This window comes from Ascidiella aspersa, chromosome 8 (assembly GCF_963924565.1).
Source record: "Ascidiella aspersa chromosome 8, kaAscAspe10.2, whole genome shotgun sequence".
In the NCBI taxonomy this organism is placed as follows: Eukaryota; Metazoa; Chordata; class Ascidiacea; order Phlebobranchia; family Ascidiidae; genus Ascidiella; species Ascidiella aspersa.
The window spans coordinates 11,087,630-11,108,899 of record NC_139454.1 but is presented as its reverse complement, the minus strand read 5'-3'; the positions used below and the strand labels follow the sequence as shown (position 1 = coordinate 11,108,899).

The 21,270-nt window shown below is 35.3% G+C and overlaps 2 protein-coding genes and 1 long non-coding RNA gene across 5 annotated transcripts; 1 reads left to right on the top strand and 2 right to left on the bottom strand.

Moving 5' to 3' along the window:
• Positions 1 to 607: 607 nt before the first annotated feature.
• On the bottom strand, positions 608 to 2,519 carry LOC146136086 (trafficking protein particle complex subunit 6b-like). 3 transcript variants are annotated; one of them, XM_083394969.1, is made up of 4 exons: positions 2,346 to 2,519; positions 1,911 to 2,081; positions 1,675 to 1,758; positions 608 to 1,242 (listed from the first exon to the last, which is right to left on the bottom strand). In XM_083394969.1, the coding sequence occupies exons 1-4, from the start codon at positions 2,517 to 2,519 to the stop codon at positions 1,117 to 1,119; spliced, it is 555 nt and encodes a 184-aa protein (XP_083251095.1). In that variant the 3' UTR covers positions 608 to 1,116. The 3 variants fall into 3 exon arrangements, with proteins under 3 accessions (XP_083251095.1, XP_083251094.1, XP_083251096.1); XM_083394968.1 differs by having other exon boundaries at positions 1,911 to 2,090; positions 2,358 to 2,519; XM_083394970.1 differs by having other exon boundaries at positions 2,358 to 2,519.
• A 416-nt stretch (positions 2,520 to 2,935) lies between these two features.
• On the bottom strand, positions 2,936 to 4,226 carry LOC146136085 (phosphoglycerate kinase-like). The gene has a single exon (XM_083394967.1). The coding sequence runs from the start codon at positions 4,190 to 4,192 to the stop codon at positions 2,936 to 2,938; it is 1,257 nt and encodes a 418-aa protein (XP_083251093.1). The 5' UTR covers positions 4,193 to 4,226.
• Positions 4,227 to 16,636: 12,410 nt separating this feature from the next.
• Positions 16,637 to 20,360, top strand: LOC146136084 (uncharacterized). Its single transcript, XR_014501616.1, has 3 exons — positions 16,637 to 16,772; positions 19,666 to 19,726; positions 20,014 to 20,360. It is a non-coding gene; the product is annotated as an uncharacterized LOC146136084 (long non-coding RNA).
• The last annotated feature ends 910 nt before the right edge of the window (positions 20,361 to 21,270 follow it).

The following is a 21,270-nucleotide window of genomic DNA, read 5'->3' as shown; positions in this document are numbered from 1 at the left end:
ACTGGTCTACAAAAATATTTTCAGGTTTAGAATTTCTCAACTGATTCTTACTAATTTGGGGTCGGTGAATCCTAATATGAACTCTCATCACGCCAGTTTTTTAGAAACACTTTTAATTTTACAACCCAACATTATTGTTTGACTGCTTTAATTGGTTTGCGTAGTTGTTGAATTACTCAATATGTTTGTCATTTTCGTTTCGGAAAAGAAATAGGACGAAATTTAGCTACATTAGAGCACACCTACCATTATTCAAAATGAGTTACCAGGCCAAACTTACAAAAGGATGGCACAACATGTAACAGTGATCAAAAACATCCAAAGCTTGATGGCTTTGTTTAAAATTTTACCTACGGTTCGCTCCGCGAGGCCAAAGGCATTTCTTATCGCTTCATTAGGGGGATTTCATGTACTCTATATTGCTTATAATAATAGGCAAAGTTTGTCCTCCTGTCGGCATATGTTCGCCGGCAAGTGGTCCTAAAGATAGAAAAAGAGCAAAGTCGCTCACACTGTCCTCTCATAGGGGAAATGCCGGGCGATAGGGTGAAATAGAAAGAAAGTTGTGCTCCCAGACAGAAAAAAATAAATCTCAAAAAAAGCCTTTTATTACGTTTAAGTTGCCAGCAGAAGCAATACACCATGGAAACAAGTAAAATTTAAAAAGGAGCACAACAACGCTTGTAAAAATGTAGTTTTCAATTTATGCCGGTCTGTCAAAAATATTGCACAAAGTAAATCAACTATAAATGCGTTTTCGAAACAAAACGACAAGAACAGAAATTTGTTTTAGAATAAGTCCACAATATTCGTCACGAAGATTGCCAGTGGTCGGAACAACAAAGGCTTCATGACGAATGATAAAGTTTTCACCAAATTCTTTATGCGATAATGTCATAATCTAATCAATCAGCGTTTTTAAACAAAGATGGAGGTTTGCAAAATTTAATCGTGAAATGGCCCAACAGCCACGTGCCTGCTGTTTTATTCTTGAGAATGGAGCGCATTCAACTTAGATACCATTGTGCGCATCATAAGGCAGTTCTATGTATGCCAAGCTCATGACTGCAGAATCATTCAGTGCATGTTTGTCTCATGTAGACTTCTGTGTCAAGGTCAGGATCGTTGAACCATAATCTGGAACTTGACGGCAGGCATGCTTATCGCCTCGGCTGTGACAATACAGTTCATCCCAAGGTTAGACAGAGCGCCTCGAACAAAACCGCAGGGCACTGCCAGAAACTGAAACACGAAGGCGTAAATAAGATTAAAAAAGAACTCAATATGTTACCCACACGTCTTATGCAACTTCACGGCATATCAAGCAAAGCCTTCAAAACGCACAAGAATGGAAAACATACAGGGCAGAATGCACTAATAACGTTTACCACTTTTACATTTCTCTGGTATTTTGCAACGCTTTTTACAAAAGCTTTTACAATTTGACTTCTTTGCACCACTATGCACCCAAACAAAATTTTAAATCACGCATTTAAATGTTTAAATTATATGACAACTAAGAGTTTGTAAAATGAACCGGTTTACAGTTATCTTACAAGTAATCAACAAATTTTATTTATATTGGTTCACCTTAAATAACGAATGCAAAATGGCTGAGATGTAAGATTTTATAAAGTTAAAAATAATAAATAAAAAGATGCCTTTTGTGCTTACCCTCGGTGCAAATTCAAGGTATTGTTTTCCAGAAGACATTCTTTTCAGAAGCTTAAAGCAGTTGTCTTGTAACACATAAACACCCTATAAAATATTTTTTACTGGTGAAAATTTCAAAGAAAGGCTGTAAAATGAAGAATTAACATAAATATAAAAAATAGCTTCAAAATCATGTATATTTTATATTTAAAAAAAATTAGGATGAGGATAGTAATATGTCATACAATTTTTTTTACCTGGTGATTTGTCCTCAGATTATCAACTTGCTTCTGGTAAAGAGCACACCAAAAATCTCGACAGACAAATTTCATAATTTCAAGTTCGTCTTTAAACCTTGGAGTGTCCTTGGTTAGTTGTTCTGCCAGACTTTGTCCAATTCGGTAACCCATAGACTCCAGCACAGATATCTGTTTTGTCTGTAACAGAAATTCCAAATTATTAAAATAAAGTTTCTCATAACTGTATGACATGTTTAGGTTTTATAATTTTTTTGAAATGTAATATATTTTAAAATAATTAAATCTGATTCACAAACAAGATTTTTATGCAATAGGTTTGATGGCGCTCAAAAAGTATTACGCAGTGGTAATAACAAATCTTGTGGATTAACTTTGATGAAGGGTATTTCGAAAAAAACTGTGGAAACAATGGATATATACAAATAAATATACACAAATGCACACCTTTAGGTCTGCATCGGTTTCATAAATGTAGGATACCAACTCATCATGAAGAAATTCAAACAACACATTGCTTGAAGAATCTTCTTGCATTATGGATATGTATATGTCAACAGTTATCAAACATAAGCAATAGTAATAGAACGACACAACTTTTACCTGCATAACAAGAACAACATAAATATATTTCACAGTATTTGGCTTATAGTTAAATTATTATATCACAATAGTTTGAACTTTTTGATTGGCAAATAAATTACAAAAAAGGAGAAGAATTATGCGTGAAAAAATTATATAGTTTATAGCTGCTTAGATGTTAAATTTTTACAAGTTTGTCACTACTATGTATGCGTCACTTGATAAATCCATACACAAAATATTCTTGAGACTTATTGAAAAATATAATCCTAACCATCGATTTGTATGAAAATTTGTCTTAATTTTTTGTAAGATACAAATTAAATACTGACAAAGAAAGCAATTAAAATGTCACACTTGTTTCCTAGTATGTTTTTCAAAATCAAACTAGTTAGTTTTTGGAACTATGTTATTCAGAAATGAAAAGAATGACTATGAAGGAGTCATAGCTTTGGCAGGTCAGATAATGCAACCAAACCAGGCAGATCTTTCCCTTCCAGAAGCTCCAAACTTGCTCCACCTCCAGTGCTAACATGGCTTACTTTATCTTCAGTACCCCACTTTGCGCAGCAAGTGGCAGTGTCGCCCCCACCTATGATCGTAGTGCAACCCTTGGCAGTAATGGCAACCACTTCATCCATTAGAGATTTTGTGCCGCTTGCAAAGCTGGGATACTCGAAAACACCAGCTGGTCCATTCCAAACAATCAACTTTGCACGCCGAATGACATCTGCAAAGATTTTGCTGCTCTCTGGGCCAACATCGAGACCCATCCATCCATCAGGGATCCCTTGTTCTAAGGTGGTATTGCCAACTGCTGCATCCTCGGCAAATTTGTCACCGTTAACAAAGTCAACAGGAAGATGAATTTTGACATTCTTTTGTTTAGCTTTATCCATGAGCTCCTGAATAATCTTAGCACCTTCTTCGTCATACAGAGAGTTTCCAATCTTCATATCGTTGAGAACTTTTAGAAAGGTGAATGCCATTCCTCCGACAATAATCATCTCATTAACTTTGTCCAGCATGTTACGGATCAACTGAATCTTGTCCTTAACTTTAGCACCGCCAAGAATGGCAAGAAATGGGCTATCTGGTGACATAAGAGCCTTTGCGAAATATTCCATTTCCTTTTTTACTAAGAATCCTGCAGCACGTTGATCAAGTTGTACGCCCACCATAGAGCTGTGAGCCCTGTGCACTGTGCCAAATGCATCGTTCACATACACATCACCAAGTTTTGATAGGCTCTGACGAAAAGCTTCGACCTTATCAGCATCAGCTTTTACTTTAGTGCCATCAGAACTTATTCCCTTTCCTTCTTCCTCCACATGAAATCTCACATTTTCAAGCAAAATAACAGATCCACATTCAGGGTTTCTGCAGGCTTCCTCCACTTTTTCTCCAACACAGTCTTCAAGAAAAGTCACATTGGTCATAAGCAAAGTCTTTAGCTCTGCTGCAACTGGACTAAGGGAAAACTTCTCTTGCTTTCTTCCATCTGGCCTTCCCAAGTGACTCATAAGCACAACAGATTTAGCACTCTTCTCCAAACAATACTTGATTGACGGAAGTGCAGCAACAATCCGCTGGTTATTGGTGATTTTTCCATCTTTTAAAGGGACGTTGAAGTCCACTCTCATTAATACACGTTTATCTTTAACATCAAGCTTATCTAAGCTTAATTTATTCAGCAACATAATTTTTTTGCTTTACTGTTTTACTAACACTACAAAATCTATATTACAAAAAAAGTTTCTTGATTAAACCTGAAGTTTACACTGAAGTTCAAGGTTAAAACTAACAGTATAAATGCATATTTAGCAAGTGCTGTTCCCCGGAAAAGTTTTGGGCGCTCTTTCACTTATGTACGTAAACATTAATAAAAAAAAACTTTCTTTAAATGCCGCATACCACAACGCATATTGTTTGGGTTAGGGTGGCGTTTGGTTGAGTCAAGATATTATTAATAAAAAACATAATATTACTTATTATTAATAATAAACATAATATTACCCGACAATTTTTACTTTAAAGAGCATACATTTATTATTATTATGATTAAATTAAAGATTACGCAAAAGTCTCGCAGCCTTGTTATGGATCTAACAGTTTTTAACTTGGTGTGCACACATTTCGGGCAATTTGTTCGCTGCAATAAACAGAGATACGTCTGTTAAAATATGTCTCGAACAGACTTGACATTGCTTGTTCAATGATGCATTACTGAAATTTTCACTCAGAGCATAGAATACTAGTTGTGATTAGTATTCTATGATCAAAGTGCAGATAAGTGTTCATAGACATCTTAATAATTATTTTTCCTGTCAAGGGTGCGCCGTCTTCTGCACTACAAAAGTCAGACTGAAATTTGAATCATATTAACGTCGGCACATAACACCAAATTGGACTAACAACCAATTGAGATAAAAGGTTATATATGCGCCAAAGGCGCAAAATTTACGTAGGCCTATCATATTTCCTTATTATATAATTTTAGGCTATTACAGGTTGTTAAAAAATCTCTCAAAGTCTATGGACTTGCCTCGGTTACCCCTCAAGTTGGCTGATAAGAAAATAAGATAAAAGTATAAGGGCTTTTAAGTTCTAACATCAAAAAATAAAAAAATGGCATAAAGAAAATAAAACTAACGAGATTGTTGTATTTTATACTTTCGAATAGTCTTCTGGAACATCAACCAATATTAATTTGTGCAACAACATCCAAAATAAAAAATTCAATGCGAAACGAGGCGGATAATAAGTAGGCTAAAAATGCCTATTATTTTACATGGAATTTTGAGCGGAGGGATAATTTCTGCGGGGTTCCGCGTCTGTATTCTTAGACTCGTGACTTGGTAGTTGAGTTTGATTCAAAATTATTACTTTTTGCGATTGAAGCTAACATAGTTTAAAAAATGAGGTAAAAAAGTAAGTTTACCAGAATTTTTGCATAAAATCTAATGGCCGCCCAACTCTGAACTATACTTTTTTAGTACTATTAGTGCTAAGTTTTAGACAGTGCCTTTGGAAAAAGCGGAAGTAAAAAAGTCTTTTTTATACCATGGCACACCGGTTGAGGAGCACTGATTAAGGCTACAATGCAAGCATTCAAATATATAGGGCGAAATGTACATGCGTACAGCGTTTGTATAAGGGCGAATTGTACATGCTTACAGCGTTCGTAGATGCTTGCACAGTTTGACTAAGCTGTGACACCGCGTAAATAAATCTAAACGTTTAGCCGTAGCGCAACGGCAACACCAGCACTGTACCTATACTAGAGGTTTCTTTGCAAACAGTCGTTTATTAACATTGATGTTTCATTTTTGGAACGTAAGTCAGTGGTTTCTTATCAGTGTTGTAATGACTTAAGTTAATGACTTGACTTTTGGACAAATTACTTGACTTGGACTTGAATAATTGAGTCAAATTACTTGATCAAAATTGGGTCATTTATCCCATTTTTGCACGTAAAGCAAATATAGCTTGCTCAAATTCCGACTTGTTATATTTTAAACTTTTAAAATGACTTGGCAACAACAATGCTCAAACTTTTTTAGTATGCGGCACACTACAGTGTTGTAATCAAGACATTTTAGAATTACCGTACAAGTTCCAAGAAAATCATTTGTAAATTAATTTAATTCGATTAAATCTCTATGGCAAACAATACAGAATCAAGTCACATTCCGAGTCATTTTTAGAGCTTTCAATTCAAGTGATTAATATAAAAGAAAATCATAAACAATTCAATTAAATGTTGCAAAATGGCCCGATTAAGAGCAATAATTTTCAAAAATAATAAAACCGCAACCTAGAGCATTTTTTAATCTACAGCAGAATGAAAATAACATAACTTTAAAGGAATAATTAGTTATTAGGTAACGAAATAAACAATAAAAGAGAAAAGGCTACTATAGCCAGGGTTACCATCTGCTCAGACCAAAAAATAAGCACGCTACTAAAGACCAGGGGCAGATTCAGGATTCCTGGGGTGAAATCCAAGCTTTCAGGAATAACGTTATAAAATAAAATAAAAACTTAAAAACAGATATTTTTGTATGCGCAAAACGTAGCTTAATCGCGCGAAGCGCGAAAAAAATGCGTTAATTTGGTTGAAATTTGCAAGTTAACCACCCTTATTTAATGCAAGCTTTGTCAACTTTTTTGTGTCAGAGCGCACCTGTACACCTTTTAAACCAGGGGTCGGCAACCTTTTTACAGTCGCGGGCCAAACCAAACACAATAAGTTCTCGATGGGCCTTAATAAATTTCCTTTATCATCACGTCGCCTATGGTTTAACTCTAAGAAGCTCTCTCAAAAACGCAAATAAACGTAAAGGCCAAGGGCAAGGCAAATAGGACTCGCGCGAAGCGCGAACATTTTTTGCAAATTTTTTGCATTTTACTGTAATGCTTCTAGCATTTTTTTAGTAAAATTGTGTTTTCCATAGCCTCTGGGCTGATTTCACAATTACAATAACAGCAATGATCGTATAGCTCTTTTCCTTTCGATTTCGTTTGACATTAGAAAATTCATTTTCATATTTAATACAAAAAATGTGCTAATGCTGACTTTTTATCTCAATAACATTTGTCTGTACTGACACAAAAATGTCATTCCTCACGTCAAGCCGAAGGTTTACTTGATTGCTAAAGTACGGTAAGCTACCACACTTCTATAGGCTACAACAGGGGTTGGGAACGCGAATCCTATTTGTTCTTCGAGACTGTTATACCGTTTGAAGGAATATCTTAATATCCAAAAGGCTCTATTATTTCAACGGAAGCCCGTAATCAAAGTTGCGCAAACTAAGCTAATTCATTCTTGGTGCATAGCATGTTCTGTCCTTAAAATGAGAACAAAATAACCGGCCTTGCTTAACTTAAGTATTTTTTCTATATATAACTACATGTTAAAAAACTATTATATGGCTCTCATGGAAATAAAACCACGAATATTGGGCTTATATGGCTCCCTTAGCTAAAAAGGTTCCCGACCCCTGGGCTAAAATGTACGTTGTGGATTTAGAATAAACAATCACAATCATCATGTAATTTAAGCAAGGCATTGTTGTTATAATCTGGGTTGAAGAACTTGGTAAATATAAATAAATGAAGTCTCTCACTCCTCCGTGAATGTTAAAAGAATGGATAAAGAACGCTTTTAAAAACTAAAATAAGACAAACTATGCACACAACTCTAAAATAAGCACGTTTCTTAGAAATAAGGACATTTGACTATAGCTGGAGAAAAACACTACATGAGTGAAAACGACAAGAACACGAATAGTCAAATAGTTTATTCCCAAAAGTGCTCTTATGCAATTTTTTATCATATAACAGTAGCGACCGTTTTTTTATGTTTTTTATTCTTGGTGTTTTTTTCATACGTCAAGTAAAAATTTAAACTATATAAAATAAAATAAAAGCGAAGTCTTCGCCCTCGATCCTTCCACTGTGACTATCCTTTGTGGGATAACTTTCCAACTAGATTCCACAAGGGTTTTTGCTTCTATACAATCTGAAGATTAACATCTAGAATGGTTAATAATTAAAACAAATGGTCGCAGTGTTAACTGGCAAAGAGTCAATCAGACCGAGAATTGAGCATTTAGGAAAGCGAGGAAAGTTTTAATTAAGCCTTATTTAATATACTTCTTCCGTCATCTATGTGAAGAGCATATAAAGTACAGTGTCATCTTAGCAAAAAATCACCTGACCAACCGCGACTCGTCTTATTAGGCTACGGTGTCATCGTATCTACATTGCCACATTGGTTGGAACGTAAAATAAAATTTTCGATTGCAAAATAGTTTAGCCTTATCACCGAAGTGGGAGCCGGACTTGACGATGTCAGTTTATTAGGTTGGAGTCGGACTCGACACTCCAATAAGGCTACTCTCCCGACGTCTACTTAACGAAAAGTTGAACCGATAGGGCTGCACACTGTAGATCGTTGGGGTATAATGGCATAGGCTACATATAGCGTGAAATGATTGATTGGGTTGAGTTTGTGTAACACAAATATTGGGATAGGTGTAATATACGGGATATAGTAGGTTAAAATCCACAGCCCAGCCCAAGGTAAATCAATTAGGAATAAGGGAGACGTAAAATGAAAAAAAATCTTGAATGTTACTAAACATTTGTTTAGCTTGTATGTTTTTGGTTATCAAACTATAAAATTTAGAAAAAAAAATTTAGACAAATTTGTGGGTTTAATTGCAACTGCAATCTTTGTTTGCTATATGTAACCAAGATTGTTTTGCCTAACAATATAAGGTCACAATCGACTGTAGTATTTTTTTTACCATCAAACAGAATGTATCGCGAGTACAATGGCCATTTTATTTATTTTTACTTATATAGATATTGATTAACGATATGAAAAAAACGTTTCCATAACCACTGAAAGATAGATTTGCCAATATAAGCTTTCCTTGGTTGACCAACCATCTTGATTAAGCAAACTTATTTGAATAATATCCTTTAGAAACACCTCATGAAACTTAAAAATTCATAGTTTTGATGAGGTTTGCAATATCCGCTGCCTAAGTATATCAGCCCGGTTATTGTAAAAAAACGTTTCTGTTTGCCACTAAGTCGGATAAGATTCTTAAGATAAGAAAATTGCAACCCTCTCTGTGTTAGAGCGAACACGTCATTCGTGTTGATATAACATTGCGTGACGGCTGCCGGCAAGACGATGATTTCAGGCTATGAGGTGTTCACTGTTCATATATACATAAATATAAGGCCAAATAACGCTCACTGAATAATTTCACCATATTAACAAAGATTTTAAAATCCGCAACGTTCGTTTTATTCACACTGGTACTTTAACGTTAGTTCTTATTTCGTTTATAATATAGCGCGAAGTTATTATCTTACAAACTATAGAACATAAACCTATTCCATGTACAAATACAAACAGTAAACCAGTTCATAGTTGTTAAAATTTTATTTGTGTTATAAACCTTTAGAGCCATTTTATGCCTTGACAATGTTAAGCTTGATTTAAAACACACCTTGACACGCGTTTCATAAAAAAATATTGTAATTGCCATTTATCTCAAACGACTTAAGTTATACTTGTCAATCAGCTAGTTTGTGATGCTGATAGTAAAATAGTGACTAAAAGTAATCTGTACCTCGATTACTTTAACGTGAAATAAATCGCCACGCAATCATAAAAAGAATCAGCGCGCTACGAAGGAGAACTTCTTGGTTGTAATATAAAACTAGTTGGTGTAGGTCGTAGGAGATGAAAAACATATGCGATAGTTACGATTAATGCTCATTAGCTCTAAATTCTGACGTGGCGACAAATACCGAATCAATATGAATTTGGAAGATACGAATGTGGAGATATCTGCCCATTGAAGTACAAATACTTTAAGTGGATGTTACCATTCAGTCGGCGCTTTTCCTTTTTCGATAAACATTTATGTGTGAGTAATATCCGCTGATGACCTTATTCGTTCGGTGAACAATATTATGTTTAGGAACTATTTTTTTTTCATATCTTACTTTGTCGACGAGCGTTGGAATGTTTGCATTTTAACGGTGCTTTTAAATCAGATACATAATTTAAACTGGGTGATTTCGTACGAGGGATATTTTAGGGATATTTTCACATAAAGCTACACGCGTTACTCAATTACCGCATGACGCCATATAGAAAAACAATTTGAAATGTAACTGACTAGTTTTCAAAATTTTGATATTTTGTTCTAGGCCACAATAGACAGCTGCTCTCGCCAAAGTTTTTCTTGGCGATAATAGCGCCAAACTTACAGCTTTTATCGCCTCGAAAAATTATCGCGTAGAACACTTTTTGACCTTCAGTTTCAATGAAGTAAGTTCACTTAACCGTATCCCTAGGACGTTCAAGGTTAAACTGAATACCAAGGAACTCCGTTTTTTAATTTTTTGGTGTCGGTCGAGTTTAATTTATTGTCCTTGCAGAACTAACCCCTGATAGGCCCTTTAAGAATTCCGACCTTTTTAGACAAGAGCTCACAGCAGTTACTCGATGTGCGATGACTCGCCTTCATTCCTAGAAGCCGGTTTTACATTCATTCGACACAGTCTTGCTGACGAATGAAAGGTCTGCCTTCGAACCTATAAGTTAAACATACTAAAAACTAGCCTCAGGCGAAGTTTGGCGCGTTTAGCTTATGTGTTGCATGCGTTTGTCTTGTGGCTGCACAACCTTCTTTATTACGTAACAGCAGTTTTTGGTTTACTTCAGTACTTCTATTTTTAATAAGTGCGATTTGCTTGTGTATTGCGCGATTATACACAATTGCTATGTAATGATCGAAAACAACCGAGTTGTCATTTTTTGCTAAGCCAGAGTAAGTGCTGGAGTCTGTGGTAAGTTCCACAAAATAGCGAGTTTTTTCGGGCGGAAGGCGACCATACCATTCCTCCTCGAAAAAATATTTTTTTTCTACCTTGTTTATTTTTTATACCCTTTTTTTATAAACCATTAATACTAAGTTTTTGTCCGTTGTAAAGAAATCTATTTCCACCAAAAGCGCAATTATGGAATGTCGCATCGCTTTCTGTTTCCAGACAACGAAAACAAGCAATATGCAGGTTACAATGATTATATTAAGCTATGCGAAATTTAACTCTAGCAGTAACGGGTTATGACGATGCACAACCTTGTATCAAATGTATTATTTTAGCATTTGAGTAGCGTGGAGAAATTATAACATGATAAGTAACGTATGCAAAATCTAACGAACACACGAATACCCCCCTAAAATATAAACCTTCCAAATTACATTATATATATGTATACAATAAGGTTTAAATATATTTTACAAAAATACGGTTTGGTATGTGTGTGTATTTGTCGTTCTACGCTAAAGTCTGCAGTCATATGTTCATAGGTTAGGAACAGTAAGTTAAACCATAAAAAAATATATAAAATTCCTTTTGTGACGGGAACATTTTTGCTTGAGGGAGGAAAGCGACTATTATTCACACCTTAATTAAAAAGTTGTGCTTCTTTTTTCTAAATTCTATACAAAACAACAAATAGATGTGGCAAGCTATAATCTCCGTGGCCTCTATTAAAATATGCCTTATGGTGGCGATAGGTTAAAACCACTCCACCAATAAAAAGTTAAAGGTAATTTTAAGACGTGGTAAATATGCAACATTTTTTAATTAATCAGTAAGTCTAAGTGAGAAACACACCTAAATCACAAGCTAATTGCAACCCCCTAAAAGAAAATCCAAAGTGCCTATAGCCTAATCCAGATTGGGGCCATATTGAAGTTATACTGAGGTTACGATAAAGTCAATGGCTTATATTGTTTAGTCAATTTACGACTTTAGTCGTCGTCTTTATCTACATAATAAAAGAAAAGATTTGTGAGACGTGTGAGATATGTGTGTGTGTGGCAACATGGTCGCCCGGTCTGTCGCTGGCAGAGCAACGTCGTCGTTAACTAACGTAAGGACCGGCGACCCCCCGTCGTGTGCTCGATTCTCCATCGCCTCGCGCGCGACATATCATAAACCTCTTAACGTAACCGCGCAAAACCTTTATTTCAACGGAAATTATCTGCGTTGACATAAAAAATCAAATTAGATATATTGCCCTTAATAAAAATTAAATTCATGTTAACGATCGTGTGCAACGGTCCAAGTAAAGACTTACGTTTAACCAAATTTAGGAAGAGTTCGCAAAATATCGCGTTTATAAATAAAATCAAGTCAAGTACATTGCCTTGGTGCAAATAAAATTTTATGTGGCAAAATTTCTACTTTTATGTTTAATAGTTTTGCAGTTTATTTAACCACGTAAATGGAGCCTAAGTTGGCAAAATATTGCGTTTATTGCAGCGTTTTTCAACATTTTTTCATGAGTTATTAAGACACTTACATAGACAACGTACATCAATCCTAACCGAGTATAACTACGCAACATTTGGACTAAGTTTGCAAAATATCGCGTTTATTGCAGCGGTTTAAACATTAGCAAATTTACTTTTCAAACGGGATTTTCTTTCGTTGTATGCAGTATGGTGCCTACCGGGATTACTTATTTGACGTTTTACGTTTGTTAGTGATTTTCGATCGACGTATGTCACGGGTTTTCGTTACGTAAAATATGCGAGGAAGGTTATCCAATGGTGATAACACGTGATTAGTGATTAAATGGTCACAGTGCGATCGCGCCTTTCCTTTAGTGACCTATTTCAGACACAAAACAGTTTTTAGGTTATATGTTTACTCTTCTCCACTAACTATTTTCCTCGAAGTCTTCATTTCTAAATCTTCTCGCAACCATCATTCTCTTTGCCTCGACTTTTTCTCTAACTTCTTCCTCTAAAAATTTTTTTTTTTTTTTAGTTTTTACTCTGAACTTTTCTTAAACTCTTTCTCCAGCCCTTTTCCGATTCTTTCTCCCACTGTTCCTCAGACTTTTTCTGCGACTCTTCCCTCAACTCTTCTTCGAACTCTTTCCCCACTCTTCTCTAAATGTTCCTTTGACTCTTCCCCCACCCTCCATATCCACACTCTTTTCCCAACCCTGAATCCACAAAGTGCGTACTTTCATAAAGCCATTTTAAAATGCCCGCACATTCTCAACATTTTTGCACGTTTTCGAGTGTACGTTTTTGCGCACATTGTGCAAAACAACACAGCGTCCCCTGTTGACAAGATGGGATAGAAAGTGTTAGATTTCTCGATACTTATTTACTTACAATATTTTTTTTACGGGTGCCGGCTAGGTTGCCTTAAAACAAAACAATCGCATTGATTACGACTTACGTATTGTCATTGTTACATTTACTGTTTTGTTGGAGAGCAGTTATTTTGCCCAGTTTAGGACAGTGTTTTTTAACGAAAGGTTTATTTTGTAGTCTGTAAACAGAAAAGTTAAAAATTACTTCACTTGTTCCAGGAAGTAATAGCCTAAATTTTTTATGTAAAAAAATGACGACAACTGAAACGGCGCTGGTCTAGAATCCTACCACATTTTCATCCGGTAGTTATTTTGATAATAATATTTGGGTTAGCGTTTGGATTTGGATTTGGATGGGTCAAGTATTATTGTTATATTTATTCTTACATATTTATGCTTTCCTTTTCAACTCTAACAACTCGTTTGGTTAGTTTTAAAATAAATGTGATAGGATTCTAGACCTGCACCACTTGAAACTGCTGGGCTTGACATTACATTGTCGGTAAGAACACGCTAAATGCTTTGCTTGTAAAGTTATGGTAAGAAACTGTGGCTAACCGGTAGTCATTTATATCGTAGACAAGCTAAGTATTTATAATCTGTGTACTTTTCGAATAACGTTTATGCTGTACATAACTGGATGTCGTGTAACGCTGCTATAATGCGCCAATTGCCCTTTAATTGCCTGTTTGTATATTGAGCTGCTACCAGCCGGGGCGGTCCCAAGACACGCCAAGTACCAGGCGCGTAAGAAGGGGAATCTGTTATTTAATGACAAAAAAATTGAGTGTTTTTTGCTTAGAAATGTTTTTCTTGCATTTGCAGTTTTTCTTACAAATACGTTGATACGGTGTTCCCTTTTAACCGGGTGTATTACTGGGCGTTAAAATCTGATTTTATGGTTAGTGGAAATGCATGGAAAGCTTTGCGTCATACATCGATACTAATTTACTTACTAATTGCTGATAAATTTTGTAAAACCTATAACATAAAATAGTAGCCAATTTTAAAAAGGGTGATAACTCGTACTACTTTGACTACACCAGTTACCTTCTTGTTCCTTTTTGTATTCAGCTTTTGTTTAGTATTATCCCATAATTCAGGGTCCTTTAAAGCCAATTAAGCACGAAAAGTTATGGGTATGGAATAGGGAGGGAAGCGTTTTGGGCACACGGCACCTCAAGCAGTAAAGGGGTGGCGATACTAATTGACAAAACCGCCCTATACCGTCTCTGACACACGCCTAGACCAAGAAGGTCGATACCTAATGGTTAAAATTGCAATGAATGCAACCCCAATAGTAATTGCTAATGTTTACGCGCCGAATAAGGACGATCCAGAATTTTTCATTAATTTATTCGTCGTACTGACAGCTTTTCCGATGCCCCAATAATCATGGGAGTGGACTTTAATCTAGTTCTGGACAATGTTTTACACTAAAACGTAAATAACAAACATTAAAGCAAGAGAAAGTCATTTGCAATACATTACACATTACAAACTTACAGACGTTTTTTTACAACCGTTAAAAAAATCGCAAGGCTTTCAGAACCATCACCGCGCTTAGATTTTTTTTAATTGGCGGAACTCTCGTCGAAAACGGTGAACATGTAGGCATATGATGTCCGCTATGATGTCTGACCATAGTATGGTAACTCTAGGGGTTGACATAAACCCAGCACACCATGTGACAGAGGTTACTGAAAAATTTAATACATCGCTATTAAATGATCAGCGTTACAAGGAAAGAAAGAACGGTAATCACTTATTATAAAAATTATTTTGGCTCAACCGATTCTCACGTTAGATGAGAATCCTTGAAAGCAGTGGCTTGAGGAGAAACTATTAGATATGCAGCCGAACTAAAACGAAGGCTAAATATTAATCAAAACGATTTGAAAAAAATTATTGGGGAGACGCAAGACGCTACTTTAAATAATTCTGAAGCAGAATTAGGCCTCTTGCGCGAAAAACCTAAATCGAAACTCGACCAACTAATGCTGCGCCAAACCAAAAGCGCCGTAACGCGAAGTAGGGCTCGCTGGGCGAGAAAAATACAAAATACTTTTTAAACTTGGAAAAAGGACATGGTGAAAAGAAGGGTATTAACAAACGCTTAGCGACATACTGTAAATACGGGTATGCTGTCAGCTTCTCAGTCAGACTTTTAAAAGCTCATAAAGACCATCTTCGACCGATAAATTTTGGACCAATACTGAATGTAGACTAAAAACAATTGCATCAAAAGTAGGTAACACCCGGGTTCGATGTGTACATGGTTTATTTCGAAAACGATACATAGGCACTAATATCCGTCTTTTGTTCGATATCATTGACTGCGCCGACTATTACGATATACCTGGCGCTAAATTTAGGAAACATTGTTAATGTCATTTGACATACAATAAATCGATTTGTATAGTAGAGCAGGTTGTGACAGGGTGTTTCATTGACTCACATGTATGTTTCAAAACAAAAATATTATAGTAATAATGCCATGGAATCCATATTAACATAAACTGTGATCTAGCCCAGCTGAAGTAGGACAACGATATTTATAGTAATATACCTATATTACCTATTAACGAAATAAGATGTCCTAATTAGGATTTAATGTCAAGCAAGACAAGGACAGAAAAATCGACCATACCGGAAATCCTATTAAAACAAAATGGTACGTCCTGGAAATATAAACGGTCGATATGTTAGTGTCGATTTGCTCCCCTTATTTAGATTAATCCCTATTTTAGAATGTTGGTTAAATCAAGCTAACGAAAACGCTTGCTCAGGTGTGATATGATGGTATGTCCCAGTCAAATCGTTATTAGAGCAGGTTAAAGATTGACATTAAAACGAAACGTTAAAGTAATAAAATTGATAAACTCATCCGTGTATAAGCAATATCTCAACCAAAATATAACAAAAACGCACAAATTAGCAAGTAAATTATTTTACGTGCAAATCTTTAAAATATAAAGCGCAATCACTGACGAAATACCAACGAAGAATATTCCGATGACACTTGAATGGTATTATTTTTCCTATTTTGAATCTAAGGAAGTCGTTTCTGACGAAGGTCTTTTCCTGCACGTCAAGCAGTAAAAGTTTTGAATAGCAACTTCGGTTACGGCACGTTTGTAATACAAGAGTCCGTTAGATTAGAAAAGTTTTAAACCGTACCGCAGTATTTCAAAATTTGTTATATTTTATGTTGCTTGATATATAGTTAAAACTTTTTGTAAATTAATCTAATCTTTTCCCGCTTGACAAAACCAAGATTTGTACCGGATATACTAATGTTTGTAGGTTTGAAAGCGCAAAACGATAAGTGTACTCCGTGATTAGTTGTGAAAATTTGTTGGATGATAGAATATTTAAGTTTTGTTTTTCGTAATTCTAAGCCATATCAAATTATTTTTAAATATGCAGGTTGTATTACATTTCTCTTGATTTTCGCCATTTTTTGTTGTTGTTTTAATCTAAACTGAAGAATGGTAAAGAATACTCGTATTATTATCTTACTGTGTTTGGTTTTGTTCGTGTTGAACTGTGCTTCTAAAAAGGTGAGTAGGATTATTTACCACATTATTTACTTTTAAAAAAACCTAACTTACAGAGTAATTTAAACTACCGGTAATGTTTTACAGATTACAGTTGCACGTTAAAATTTTAGTATTTTGCATTTCAACAGCAGTCGTGTTACATAACTTGGTAAAATGTGATCATTCAATTATTGGTCTTAGCAAAGGACAAACGTGTAGCAAAATTTACACGTTAGGTCAAAATTTGTCAAAATCCATTATGAAATGCCCAATCATCGTTTAAAACATTAACAAAATATGTCGTGATCGTTTTGAAATTATCGTTTAATTCAAATTCTATTAAAATTTAGTTTGAATTACATCCAACAACATTTAAACTGTATTATGTCTTCGTTAGAGCAATACATGGTATACCCGAGCCGGTAGAGATAACTATACGCAGCCCAAGTTTATTACATTAGGTTCAGTTCGCACCGGTTTTGCTTCAGATAGTTGTGTATCTCTGATTTGGATAAATGTGTTAAACAGTAATTGCAATGTGTTTTTTGGTGGTGATTTGCAATTAGTTTGTTCCCTATACTTAGGTTATTTGCTAGAGTAGCCACGCAGAGACACTAATGTAGTATATCATACAACAATGCGTTGTTTAAATCAGGGGTCGGAAACATTTTTTGCATCGCGGACCGCTATAAGCTGAAATAATATGTGAAAAACTATTACAACTTAAAATAATTCAAAAAGAACCTTGAGCTTGTTTTGCTGCAAAGTCCCGAAGAATTTAATAAGACAACAAAGTTACGTCATAGTAAAACCTAATATAATAGAAATTATAAAAGTATAAGTATTTGTAGACCTACGGACATGGTACCAACTTGTCGATCCGCGGACTGGTGGTTGCCGACCACTGGTTTAAATCATTACATTCGTAAAAGGTCAAAACTTTTTTTGTTAAATTTTAATTTTGTAGGTTGAACTTGTTGATTTTTTAGGTCAAACAATAAATATCGTTATAATGATCATTTTTATACATACACAATACACATACTTAGGACTCCAGCTATAAGACCGAGAGAAGAACAACACCAACGTCAGAATAAAACACAATTCGATGCATACGACACTTAGTTTTCCCAATTAAATTTGCCTTCTCTGGGTCATGAGAGCCACAGCACAGAGATGGAAGAGCTGTTGTTATATAGGCCTATAGGTCACCATAGGTCTATGTCAGGGGCGGGCAATCTTTTTAACACAAGGGCCAGTTAGGAAATTTAATGCTGACAGGAGGGCCGCACATCAAATGAACACTAATTGATATTTTCAGCTTTTACTAGAAAAACACAGGTACAAGCGTATGAAATATCATAGCAGACACACATGTGGATGTTCAAATAGAAGTTAGTAAGAAGGCTGATGTTGGATGTTTTGAACCAACTTGTCAATGTTTGGTTCCAGGCCAGATGTGCATAGACGCAAACTATTTAACAGCAATAGTTCAAAACCAGCTGTTAAACATAACATCTCAGTCAATATGCGCGGCAAAAGTCGGAGCAGACGACTGTAATTGTTGCAAAACAATTCTTTATCATAACAACGTGACGCAAGTAAAACTTTATGAATGAAGATTGTTTTGTAATAGATGCTTCCCATTCGAGTTGAACAACTGCATTAGTGTAGCGGTGTAGGCTATGGGTTACATTGCACTTTTAAACAGGAAATTGAAAGAGCAAAAGTTCCCACTTTGGTGCACACAAAATACCCTTATTTAGGGAAAAATATCTGGAAGAAGGCGAAGGGCCGCACAAAAAATGGCAAAGGGCCGCATGCGGCCCGCGGGCCGAACGTTGCCCGCCCCTGGTCTATGTCCTGTTTTAGGAGGATTTGCCCTCTGTTCTCAAGGAAAATGAATGGTCCTCCGAGGACGCTTAAAAATGCCCAAATGTCTTATTTTTTCGCATTTCGAGTTAGTTGGGCGCAAACATTGCGCCCGAAAAATTGCAACAAAAGGCACAGTAATATGTAAAATGGCCCAGTAATAAATAAAAGCAAATTAAAGGTGTGAGTTTTGTAGGCCTGGCTTATACTATGAGTGTTACTGTATGGTAGGCTATGTTGTTATTTCTTACAGAAGCTTGTCTAGTTAATCCATAGTATATACTATATAGCATAAAGTTAGTTCTCAGCGGATGCTTTCATTTTTCTTTATTATTCTTTAAATTTAGACAAAAACAATTTTACGATCTCGTTAAAATTCCTTACTGGCAAAAGTTATGGGAACCGCAAAATAAGCTATACATGGGCTGATAAATTTTATTTGTTGTTTTTGTGTCTGTTTTTGTAACTTTAGCCTGCAACTAACCTACCAAGGAAATGTAAATTGTGGGTTCGAGCCACAATAAAATAATATTTATTGCAAATAAACAAACGAGAAACGGTATACTTACTGGTACTTACGATATACGTAAAATAATTTACCTCTGTAACGTAGGCTACGCGATCTGACTCCATGATGGACAGTTTTGAGCAATTAAAACTGCTAATTTGACATACATGCAAACCACTTAAATAACATATGACAGTTTTGTATAACACGCACAGGCAGGCGTTGGTTGGCGTCACATCGACCAGACGGTTTCAAATGAATGACCGGGGTTTACCAATATGGAGCAAGATGCTACAACATCATCTAACTCAAACAATCCTACTTTCGTTTTACTTGCTGGCAAAAAATGTTCTCTTTTTTAGTGCTGAAAATATGGTAGCCCTATTGTTAAAGGATAGCCAAAGAGATGACAGGCATTGCATTAGCTCCTCTTAGGCTTAAGTGGTTCAACTGGACACGTAATAAAAATATTTGTTAATAAACGTTAAACGACTATTTTAAATGATTTTTAATATTACTCTTTTTTGTTTAAAGCACAACGATTGGTGCCTTCGTTTCTGTCGGCGCAAATGCAATTTTTATCGACATAAAACAAGTAAGTTAAGTGTTAGGGTGGACATGACATTGCCATAGCTTACCTTACTTTTACTTTGAGTCCACAACCGAACCTTGACTTTGTAACAAGTAATAAAAACATTGCAATTCCACACGAAAAAGCTAAAAAATTTGTAAAATAGCTCAGAATGGATTTATGCAGCATAATAACGTTAATTAAACAAGCCGTTTATAGACATGTAGTACAGGCTTCTTTACATTTTTATGTTTGTTATGATATTATATATGTATGGAAACATATATGTAGGCTATTTTGATACTTTGCAGTGAAAGAGTTTTGCCGCACCTGCCAATTCAGTCAAGTGTGCTCGGCGTTTTTTATGGCACGATCTTTCATATCGCCTCTTCCGTACTTTAAACATGTGAAACATCATTTCGAAGAAAAGCAAGTCGGTTCTTTGAAGTCACGTATCGCTTGAAATCAACGTCGAATCATGCGATTTGACCATAATCAGATGGTTGTGCGAATTACAATTTTATTGGTGTTTTACAACTTTGATTTTTTCATTATCACATTTCAAAGTTAAAACACTTTTATTTCCTGACAAACATTTCCTTGTTTAAATTATATATAAATATATTAGTTCGGCTGTGTTGCGTTATATTTATCGCCAAAATTTAGCATACGTACTTTAACTTTCAATTTGCATGAACATTTATACGAATGGGTAAATTAGGACTTTCGTAAGCCTAAATTATCGTCGCTCTGGGACCCAGTTACGGCTCCTAATCAATTTTTTTGACACTTAGTACATAGCTGGCAAAGTGTGTGCTACGTTCCTGTATACAGTGTACAGTGTACACTGTAGTGTACAGCAAAGGTGTTTGGTAATTTTATGAAAAGTAGGCCTACTATGAGGCCCGTTAATACATATGTAACCTGCTTTGTTATCGGCGTATAATTTCGGACAGATTTCCGAATTTAAATTGATTTTAAAGGAATTCACGTCTTTGATTTTTAAATAAACTTTTATTTCTTTCCTAAATTGGTTGTTAATGCTTCTAGTTAATTTAAATCTCGTTTTTAAACAAAAAATACTACTGACGAAAATTTGAGAAATACGAAGTATAACAAAAGTACAGTTTGCATTATTAACATTTGCCATTTCCAAGTGGAGAACATTTACCTTTCCTAGAGGAAGGTATTCTCTACCTTAAGCAGTGATTTTAAACTTTTCTTAACAGACTACCACCTATAACAGTGGTTCTCATCCTTTTTGTTCTCGCGACCCCTTTTAAGTTTTCGATAACTTGCGCGACCCCCAATTATATTGTATGATTCATAAACCTGTGTAAATAAAAAATATATTTTCAAATGGGCAAAATTCATATAATGAAAAAATCCAGTCTAGGATTGTATCAAAATTTGGCTAAAATGTGCTATGCACAACAAGCTGAAGTTACGGTTTGAGCCAGGATTGCCAGAGATTTACATTTTAGGTCAAATAATATTTAGCATAAACCTAGTGCGAGACCAAAGGGAATCAATGGAGGTAAGCAGCCAATATTCCTTACAAATTTACA

What these genes read in the sequence shown, in the direction of transcription:
- LOC146136086 (XM_083394969.1), bottom strand. Translation starts at nt 2,519, where the DNA reads ATGCAGGTAAAAGTTGTGTCGTTCTATTACTATTGCTTATGTTTGATA. An exon ending in ACCTAAAGGTGTGCATTTGT is followed by an intron (nt 2,082 to 2,345) that starts GTATATTTATTT and finishes CAGACAAAACAG; the next exon opens with ATATCTGTGCTGGAGTCTAT. An exon ending in ATCTGAGGACAAATCACCAG is followed by an intron (nt 1,759 to 1,910) that starts GTAAAAAAAATT and finishes AATATTTTATAG; the next exon opens with GGTGTTTATGTGTTACAAGA.
- LOC146136085 (XM_083394967.1), bottom strand. Translation starts at nt 4,192, where the DNA reads ATGTTGCTGAATAAATTAAGCTTAGATAAGCTTGATGTTAAAGATAAA.